The 10,865-nt window shown below is 46.9% G+C and overlaps 2 protein-coding genes across 2 annotated transcripts; both read right to left on the minus strand.

Annotated features, from left to right (window-relative positions):
* Positions 1-120: 120 nt before the first annotated feature.
* Positions 121-6,563, minus strand: LOC131679394 (putative nuclease HARBI1). Its single transcript, XM_058960107.1, is given in 6 exon segments — positions 121-491; positions 602-746; positions 813-1,251; positions 1,330-1,438; positions 5,974-6,136; positions 6,228-6,563. Coding segments are annotated over 6 exon segments (1,563 nt in total).
* Positions 6,564-7,881: 1,318 nt separating this feature from the next.
* LOC131682323 (zinc finger protein ZFP2-like) lies at positions 7,882-10,307 on the minus strand. The gene is made up of 5 exons (XM_058963710.1): positions 10,048-10,307; positions 8,610-9,961; positions 8,487-8,548; positions 8,339-8,422; positions 7,882-8,280 (listed from the first exon to the last, which is right to left on the minus strand). Exons 1-5 carry the CDS (start codon positions 10,186-10,188, stop codon positions 8,186-8,188), a joined length of 1,734 nt encoding a protein of 577 aa, XP_058819693.1. The 5' UTR covers positions 10,189-10,307; the 3' UTR covers positions 7,882-8,185.
* Between the last annotated feature and the right edge of the window lie 558 nt (positions 10,308-10,865).

Here is a 10,865-nt window from a genome sequence, read left to right on the forward strand (position 1 = left end):
AAGATACCATTATAAATTCCATCGCTTTAAGTAAGTCGTATGTCATTTAATAAAACATTTATTCTATTCCTTTCTCGTTTATAGTTTTATTACATGATGCTCAAAATAACTTGGCTGCATTCATAAAATATTGTTCATGATTTCTTCTCTTATCCTAAACGCATCAGTTTGATTTCCATCCATACCATGTAATTCTGCGTCCCCTTCTCCATCCTGTAATACCGGCTCATCATAATCCATTCTATGCTTTATGCGAAGGTTGTGTAGAGCAACACACACATTTATTATTTACGTGGCTTTTTCAGGCTTATAATATAGCTGTCTTGCTCCTAATAAGCATCGAAAAGTATTCTTAGCCACTCCAATCGATCTTTCCACTGTGATGCGAGTTTTGGAAAGCACTTCATTGAACCTCGTCTGTCGATCAGTGGTACTTGTACCCGTACGAAAGGGGGTAATAAGAAATGGCGTCAAAGGGTAGCCGGCATCACCTATAAGAGATGTAAACTGTTAAATTCAAAACAAAAGCAAGATTAATGAATTCGGCAAACACTAATTGGAATCTTTGACATTTCAATACACTCATTAACTTCATTCTCACCTAGTAACCAGGAGTTCCTCTCCCCGTTTTCGTATCTCTGTGATAGTAACTGATTCAGCGAACTACCATTCCATACAAATGAATCGTGAGAGGAGCCTGGGTGATTCGCATCGAGATACCGAATCATTAAGTTATGGTCACAAACCTGTAAAATTGTTCAACATCTACATTAGTAGAATGGATAGGTCCTACAACCTTATTTCAACTTTACCAACATAACGTTTAGACTGTAAAATCCTTTACGATTGTAAAACAGGTGCTTGTCGCGAGCTGGAGGTATGATGCTTACGTGAGTTCCATCTACGCATCCGATTACTCCTGGAAATCCAATTTTAGCGTAGAAACCAAGTTTAATCGCATTTATTTCGCGGTCTTCGGATGGAAACTGAATTGCAACTGGACAGACTTCAGTTTCAATAATGTTCAAAACGAGCTGCAACACCTTTGACATCGTTGGTTGCGCCAATCCGATAAATCTATCATTTCCTACGCCTTTTTGGTAGTTGCCTTCCGCGAAAAATCTCAAGGAAGCTGCCAACATGATCGTCGGAGGAACTGATGTAGATAGTTGTACTGGATTGATTTTCGAATCTATTATATCCAGCAGGTATTTAAAAATCTCCTTGGATACCCTGAACAAACGAATAAAGCTGAAAATGCGTTTAAAGCATGTAACTTTCTATCTACCCTTTCAGATTTTAGCTAGAATTTTGTTTTCAAATACATACGATTTTTCAGTTTGATCCAACGGATTGGAAGTATCTCTAATGCGCCGACGATCTATTGCAAGATTAGCATATTCCTCCTCGTCTTCACTGTCTGTATCGAACCATAATTCTAATAACACTCATTTTCAGATAAAAATCTCGACCAGCAAAGTTACTTCCGTCAGTTTACAAAAAAAAAAACACAAATTTGAACGACACGGATTTTTTTTAGTTTAAGGCTATTCCGAACGTCACATCACTGTCACTCTCACTTCACGGTGTTCATTTTCATCACTTCACAGTAGGTGACAACGGTAATAGGTAAAAACAAGTGAAGTGACGTGTTCTTTTTTTTACAATGGAGAAGACCTTTACGTCCTAGCACAGTACACGTGCTATTGGTAGGGTCCAATCTACCACACGGGGTGCACTGCGGGCGTGTCGGGCTCGAATGGTGACCAGCCATTAATACCGACCAAACTCCATTGGGCTCCGCCATCATTCCTCCCAGGAACTACCTCTCGGTATTACTTCTGGGGGGATGGCTGTACTAAATGTACTCATTCACTCTCACTCACGCGTTCATACATCCTGTATGAGGCTTACTTGGGTGCTCTCTCAATCACACTTTGATTCACTCTCAAACACTCCCACATGAGGCTGACTTTTGTGCTCACCTTTTACGTTCCATGCGAGGCTGACTTGTGTGCTCACCTTACTCATTCCTTGCTAGGCTTACTTTTGTGCTCGCCCTACCCATACCATGTGAGGCTGACTTGGGTGCTCACCCTATCACCTGATTCACTCTCAATCGTGCCACTCTATTGTACCTTTGTCACTCCCCCTGGCATCCCATGTGGGACATTTTTCTTAGGCCCCACTTCTGACATACCATGCGAGGCTGACTTGTGTGCTCACCTTTTTCATTCCTTGCTAGGCTGACTTTTGTGCTAGCCTCTACCATACCATGTGAGGCTGACTTTTGTGCTCACCCTTTCACTCCTCTGCCACGCCATGAGGCATCGATAGCTTAGTTCCAACATACTACGCTACGACCCTCCCGTCTTGGCATGAGGCAGTCCACTTATACGCCTATACACTCACTCTTCTGTCTTGCTTCGGGGTGGCTGGGTTTACCCCTTACGCGGTAGCCATTCGCTGCGCCAAACCTGCCTCGGCATGAACAGACCGTTCACTCCCTTTTTTTTGCGCTTGGCCTTTTTCGCTCCAGCTAACCAATCACTAGTTAGCCGTGCCCGTCGTCTGTTGCTCGGTTCGCCAGATTACCTGTAGCCTACTGGCAATCTGGATGGTAGCAGCCGAGACTGCGTTCCACTTCTCCACCGTTTGACACATCCGCTGAATAAGGGTATCAGGGGTTGTGTCCCAGCCACAGACGTCAAGCATTGCTCTTCTTTCGACGTCGAACCGATGACATACGAACAGTATGTGTTCGGCAGTTTCATCTACACCTGGGCAGTCCGGGCAGACTGGGACCTCCGCGTGCCCGAACCTGTGGAGGTACTGACGGAAACAGCCATGGCCTGACAGGAATTGTGTCAGGTGGAAGTGAACTTCCCCATGGGGTCCGCCCACCCAGCTCGATATGCTAGGTATCAGCCGGTGGGTCTGGCGACCGAGGTCACCCTGGTGCGCTCGCGGGCTCCCCTATTTCCACGTAGCTCAAAGCACTCCCCATCTTCCCGAATGACTAGCCCGACTGGCATCATGCTCGCTATCACGCAGGATGCATCGTGTGATACCGTGCGGTAGGCAGATATCACTCTGAGGCATTTCACGCGGTAGGTGCTCTCCAGTTTCTGTAGGTAACTGGTTACACTCAGTGCTCTTGACCATGACGGGCCGCCGTACCTGAGGATAGATACGGCAACGCCTGCCAGTAACCTACGTCTACTGGCGCACACCTTTGAGCTGTTGGACATCATTCTCGATAGTGCCGCAACAGCAGTCGACGCTCTCTTGCACGTATAGTCGACATGGCTGCCGAAGGTCCGCTTGTCGTCTATAATGACTCAGAGAGACTTCAGACTTCGCTGTGAAGTGATCGCGACTTCTCCCACATGGATAACTGCCTGTTGTGCCGACTTGCGGTTGTTGACGATAACTACCTCCGTCTTATGATGAGCGAGCTCCAGGCCTCTCGCGCTCATCCATTCCTCCACCGTGTTGATCGCGTGTTCTGCGGTTAGTTCTACCTCAGGGATTGACTCCCCATAGACCTCCAAGGTTACGTCGTCGGCAAAGCTGACGATCTTGACCCCAGGAGGGATCTTCAGTCTCAGAACCCCGTCATACATTAGGTTCCATAGCAGCGGGCCTAGGATCGAGCCCTAAGGAACTGCGGCGGTAATCGGAACCCTTTTCTGACCGGCATCGGTCTCGTATAGCAGTACGCGGTTCTGGAAGTAACTTTCCAAGATCCGGTACAGACCCACCGGTAGGCTAAGCCGGTGTAACGAGAGCGCGATGGCATCCCAGCTTGCGCTGTTGAATGCGTTCTTCACGTCAAGTGTCACTAACGCACAGTATCGAATACCTCGCCTTTTTCGTTGGATCGCTATCTCGGCAGTATTTATCACTGAGTTGAAAGCGTCCACTGTGGACTTACCCTACCAAAAGCCAAACTGGTTGCTTGACAAACCGTCCGTACCTTCCGCGTACGGGATTAGCCTGTTGAGGATGATCCTCTCAAGCAGTTTGCCAGTCGTGTCGATCAGACAGATTGGTCTGTACGCCGAAGGGTCGCCTGGCGGCTTCCCGGGCCTCGGCAACAGCACCAATTTCTGCCTTTTCCATCTATCGGGGAAACGGCACTCGCAAAGGCATCTCTGCATAGCTAGCCTGAACATGTTCGGGTTCGCTATGATCGCTGCCTTGATAGCGCTGTTTGGAACTCCATCCGGCCCTGGAGCTTCGTTCGTTGCTAGGGAATTAGCCACTGCGAGTAGTTCTTCATTCGTCACCGGAGCCACCATTTCGGCCGCGCCCACAATGTCTTGCGGTGCAGGTAGCCAGGGGCTTGTGGCTCGAGACGCGAAGGATACTTCGATAATCCACGCCAAGCGGTCCGGCGACCGCTCGGGGGTGAGGAGCCCCCTTTGGTGTTAGCCATCAAGATCCTGTAGGCGTCACCCCACGGATTCGCGTTGGCACCCTCACACAGGTTATCACAACACGCGCTCTCGCTGCTCTTGATGGCCTTATTAAGGGCCGATTTCGCAGCTCTAAACACTTCACGGCGGTCCGTTCTCACCTCCTCGGTGCGGGCTCGTAGCGTCCTACATCTAGCTTTGAGGCAGGCTGATCGTAGAGCTGCAATCTCGGCACTCCACCAATATACCGGGCGTCTGCCATTTTTTCGCGGCATGGTGGCGTCGCACGCGCGTGATAGGACAGCTACCAGCGCATCCTCGCTTAGACTGTCGGTGTTGGCCTCCAGTCCCAGGGCCGCAGTGAAAACTTCGCTGTCGAAGTGATTGAAAATCCACCCGCGTACCTGGCAGAGATTACCCGCCCTCTGATGCTACACACCATAGTTGATCTTAAAGAGTATTGCTAGGTGATCACTATGGGTGTAGCCCTCGTCTACCCTCCAGTCCATGTCTGGAACCAAACCAGGGCTGACATACGATACGTCGTATGTCAGCCCTGGTTTGGTTTTACCATCGTGGTACCATCGTTTACGAGCACTGCATCGAGTTTCGCAAGCGCCTCCAGTAGCGCTTGGCCCCTGCTATTTGTACAGCGGCTCTCCCACTCCACTGCCCAAGCGTTGAAATCTCCCGCCATGACGAATGGTTTCCGACCCACTAGGTCGGACGAATGCCTGTCGATCATCTAGTTGAACTGTTCTATGGGCGACATTGGTGGGGCATAGCAGCTACAATAGAACACCCCATTGATCTTGGCAATCGCCACACCGTCCGCAGAGCAATGTACTACTTCTTGGACCGGGAGCCGTCCCGTTGTACAGATTGCCGGCATCCTAAACCCGTCCGCCACCCAGTTACCGTTATCGGAAGGGACGTTGTACGGGTCGGATTGCAGGGCGACATATGCCCTCGACTCCGAGACCGACTACCATAGCAGCTGCTGAGCAGATACGCAGTGATTAAGATTCAGTTGTGTTACGTTCACGGCTTCTTCTTATCGGCCTCCCCTAAGGTCCGTCCATAACATGGTTACGGCCTTGCTTCTTGCTGCGCAGACAAGGCATTTTGGTGCCCTATCGCAATTCTGCGCCTTGTGTCCCTCCTTACCGCAGCGACGACACAACTTGCTCCTGTCTGGCCCTTGCAATCGCATAACTTGTGGCCTGACTCCAGACACCGATAACACCTGTCCACTGAAGGCAGCTGGGGTATGCTTACTGGGCATACTGAACAGCCGATCTTCAGCTTCCCTTTTTCGGTCACTTTTTTGGCTTCCGCAACCGGTAGCTTGAAATAGACTATCTGCGTGCCAAGCAGTCGCTCCCTTAGGCATACAGAGGTCCGCTCGATCTCTACGCCACACTGCTACGACGTCTTCTGCGTTTGTAACCTCATCGAGTTGCTTGCATTGGAGGGTCACTTCCGCACCCAATGACCTCTCCCAAAACCTCTTGGGCCGACTTGCTGTACGTCACCCTCCTGGATTGCGCACCTCGTTTCAGCCCCAAGATCATTTCGTCGGTCTTGGTGCGTCTAACGCTGCGCACATCCTGTCCTAGTTTCGAGAGGCTTTCGGCCGCCCGCATTGATTCGAGGACTTCGGCAGAACTGTCCTTGTCGGTTTTCACCAACAAGGCCTCTTCTCTGTCCTTGACCTTCGAGGTGCGTTCGACTTCCGCTTAGATCTACTGACCAGCTGCTATTCGCCCCCTTTTGTGCCGATGGCACCGGCTGGCTGGTACCTACTTGTGGCCCAACACTTTGCGCCCGGTTGGTACCTTTCGCCTTCTTGGGCTGATAAATCACCTTTTTGGATCGACGCCCTACGGGATCCTTCGCACTCAGACCCGCACCTTCCAAACGACGCTTGACCTTTGCGGTTGCGCGTCGTTTGGCGTCGCCCCGCGCACCTTCACCTGGTGACTGCCTTGGCCGCTTCGCAGTCTTGTCCTCCAAAAAGTTCTTTGTAGCCGTTAAGGCGAAATCAATCGCCTCTTGGGCCATCGTAGCTCCACCGATGAAGGAGAAGGCCTCGGTTTGGATGCCTTTATCGGCCTTCTCTCTTCCCGCCACCCTCTTCATATAAGCTTCCTGTTCTTGTCTTGCGACTCGAACAACCTGGCGGAGCACCAGCAGGTTCTGTTTCAGATCCTTGCTGATGTTCTGCTTTCCGCTCGTAAACTCGATATTATCGAGTTGCTTGACTACCGCCCGCATCGCGGGTAGTGCCAAGCGTGTTGATAGAGTTATCTCCTATCACACCTGAAGATCCCTCAGTACTGTTGGTTGCAGCCCCCGTCGCTCCGCTGTCACCTCCGGGAGGAGACATCGCCAACCCCCTTTGGCAAAGGGGTTCACCAACTTCGTCATTTCCTCATCTACTTTGCTCTCATTATTACTATGATTATTTTCACGACTCATACTAGATCCCACGAGTAGCGCGAGAAAAAAGTTTCGCCACGCCAGAGCTCCGCATTAACGTGGTAAGGGACGCTTGCGGTGGGGGAGGGGGGAGGGGTGGCCAGGTACCCCACAAGCTCCGTTAACGGTCATCCATCTTTTACACCTTCCCGACCACACATCTCTCATCACGGGTCGCTTCACACCTTGGATTATGGGATTATTCCGTTTGCTGGGTTCATACCACCGGAACGGGAACGGCTTAAAAGTCTAGCAACTTTTTGATGAGCGTCTTGAAGGCTAATCCCTTGAATATAGGGTTTCTTCTGTTCGAAAAGTATCTCGCCTCGCTAAGCGCGGCGGGTCTTCTACACATAATTCCGCTACTGCTTCAATTCTGGATCGATTCTCAAATCTACGAAATTGAATTTTGTTTGGAAAAAATGGATTTGAATGTTTCGTGCTCTACTCGTCAGTAACTGACACCAACTTGCAGCCAGTTAGACGATATATCCAAACTACCACCAAAATTGGCACCAGTTGCTTTAGGTGTTCGAACTGTTTGGATACATCGTCTAACTGACTGCAAATTGGTGCCAGTTACTAAAGAAGGCAACGCGAAACATTTTATAAGTTAGTTCTTATGCCCTCATGCGCAAATTGGTTAACCAATCTTTTCCGTGTGGTAGAAGGAATCGATCCTTGGTGATCAGTAGAATCATAGCAATTGTTATGTACACCAAAAATCGACTGCCGAATCCGTCGAAATAGAAGGGCAAGTTCCGCAACGGACTGTAATAGACTTTACTTTTTTGGGAAGTCGAGTCGAGCCCTGGGGAGTCTTCCTACTGAAGCCGAATAGCCCTAAAGCGCCAGCAATGAACGTCACGTTTTTAAACTACTATAGTTTGATGTATAAGTGATATAACAAAATGAATGAAAACTCATAGGTTTTATACACGATTAAATTTATATTAGCTTGATCGTATGTTTTATTTCACACTCACGATTAACTGCTGTAAGAGAATAGATATTCTGGCAGCTATATCGTTGAAACTACGGATATAAATTACATCAGATTATACTATCGCAAAAAATAAGTATTTAAATAACATGCACAGAACGTAAAAGACGCATTTTTAAAATATTCGAACCAAACTATACGGAAACGACTTTTCCCACCTTTCTGGTCTTAGCCAAAGTTTCTTGTTATTTAGCACCTTTTTACTGAATCACACCATTTTCGTCACACCGTAACGAGAACCCGACACAGTCTGGAAAAACAATCGCGAGTATTCCAACGTTCAGATGATTTCGGTGTGAAGTGCCTGGTGTGCCTTTAGGGCGTTCGATTGATTGAAAGACACGAAGCAAATATTACATTGATACGGTTTTTCTCCTGCGTAAGAAAGCATTAAGTCAGACATAAACAAAAAGGACAACTCATAACACTTTACCAGTATGAGTACTTTCATGCTCCTTCTTCAAACGCTTGGTGATGAACGTTTTCTCGCAGTATTCACACTTATACGGTTTGATCCCTAGAAGTGACCATTAATAATTAATAAGATAGATCTACTAAAAATGTTCAATAAAGATAATCACCCGTATGCGACATTTCATGTCTCAACCGGTTCGTGCTATCGGCAAAAGATATATCGCAATACCTGTGCGGAAGAAGCAAATACTTTCAGTTAAAAGTTACATAAAACACAACATTCATCTCACCTGCAGGGATATGGTTTTTCACCGCTATGCACCCTCATGTGATAGACCAGTTTGGACTTCGTTCGGAATGCTTTCATACAAACCTCACATTCGAATGGCAGTTTGCCCTCATGCATTAACATATGCGTCTGCAGGTTGTGCTTCTGTATATACGATTGGCCGCATATGTTGCACATGTACTCCCTCGTTGCCGTGTGGCGCTTCATGTGTGCCTTCAGACGATCCTTGCCGTAATAAGCTTTCGGACACTGTTCGCATTTGAATATTTTTTCGTTGCGGTGCTCCCTTTCATGCCGTTCCAGTTCATTATTGTTCCAAAACTTTTGTCCACATATCGAGCAAATATGTCGCTTCGGAGTATAAACCCTCTGCTGATGACACCTAAGCCCGTTTTCGTCGGCAAATCGTTTATAACATATGGGACACTCTACCGGTCGCAGTTCAGCATTCACCAAATTTGACTGAACCTTGTTGACTTTGTGGGCACTGGCTGAATGGTCCAGCAACTCCTCGTCACTCTGGAACACTTGATTGCAATTGAATGCACAGCATATTCTTCCCACCATTTCCTGCACTTTTACAGGAATCGAAGCAACTACGATGGATGATTTGGGCGCCGGCTCGGGGTGGTTATGGGCATGATTACGACGCTGTTGGGATGCTGTGAAACGAGTGCTACACTTCACACAATCGAATACCTGCTTGATGAGCGCTATTTTCTTGTGGTGCAATTTCAAAGCGGAAGCTGAACAGTACCGTCGGAAACAGAATTGACAAACGTGCGTTTTCGTGATGTTAAATGTTCGATTTAACGCGTGTTCATTTCTTCCGTGTTCTTTAAGATCCTTCACATTGTTGAATAACTTTAGACAGCTGCAGCAAACACGTCGGTTGTCAACCTCAACTACTCGGAATGTGTTTCGCTCAGTTTCGTCAAGATAATCAAATTTATTTCCTTCCTCCGTCTTTTCGCACTCACTCGGTTTCCTTCGTTTTCTACGGTTTTTAGGACTATGATCGATTGGTGAACTACTCTGCGGTGACCCTTCATTCGAGCTTTCATTTTCAATATATTCGGCGTAAAGAGCATCTTTATAGTCAGTTTCTTCTTCAACTTCAGCATTGTCGTCGCTAGATTCTTCAGATTTCAATTCCGTGGACACTTCCTCTTCTAAAATATATTTCTCCTCCAGTTCATTCAAATCGTCACACTCCTGTTTGATATCCGATATGAACATTTTCCTCAACTGGCAATCAGACTTCCTAGTCTTTTTTATAAAAGCTACGAAATAGCTTAAATCATCGAAACAGATGCCACAAATATGCTCCGGTAATCCATCGTCTTCCAAAATCTACAAATAAAAACGAAAGGAACACTCAGTACCTATATTGCCCGGCAATCCCCTACGCTTGTTTATACATCCCGCTGATGCCTCACCTGGACGGTTGTGCATTCTGTGATGATGTTCGCTATGAAGGCATCTTCCAGTTTGGAAAATATCGGAATCATTCTCCGATGGTTTTCCATGCACACGCGACACATTAACGTTCTATCTCGAGGAACTTCAACGCTGGCCATCTTTGGGTGTTGTTTAAAGCTGAAATTTTGCCAAAAATTGTTAGCTTTCACAATGCAATTTAGGAAAAAATTTTGAAAAATGTTTCTTCACTTTTTCTGACTCTATTGACATTTCAAGCTTGTGTCGATGATAGTGGTAGCTCTTCAGCAAGGTTGTCACTACAAAGAAAACAACCAGCTGTGGTTACATCATATATCGCAACATACACTGACAAAATAAAGTACCCAGTAACGCGTATGAAAACTAATTTTCAATAATAGTGGAATAACCCATTAAATGGGTAAAAAGTTTGTACCCATAAATGAGTACAGACTTTGTACGCCAACCTGGGTAAATCAAAATGCGCAATAAATACCCATTCACGAAAATCGCGCCAGAATGAAAAATACGGTCAATAGAATAATTTCTGAATTTAAAAAAAAAAAAAGATATAACATTCATTTCACATTATTGTCTCCTTATAATAGTATAGGAATCTAGATAGAGATCCTATTCCAAAACTCTTTAGCAAAATAAAACCGCCAACTGGATATCTTTTTGATGGCTGTATCTTTTGGCTGCTCTTAAAATGCCGAACTGGTGAAATATTTGCAGCATCCTTAGTAGTCTAAACCACAGTGTTTTTCGGAGCATTGCCAAAATGTTCCGTTTCCGCCACGGACTCCGATGCAGACCG

The sequence above is a fragment of the Topomyia yanbarensis genome, chromosome 2, assembly GCF_030247195.1.
Source record: "Topomyia yanbarensis strain Yona2022 chromosome 2, ASM3024719v1, whole genome shotgun sequence".
Classification (NCBI taxonomy): Eukaryota; Metazoa; Arthropoda; class Insecta; order Diptera; family Culicidae; genus Topomyia; species Topomyia yanbarensis.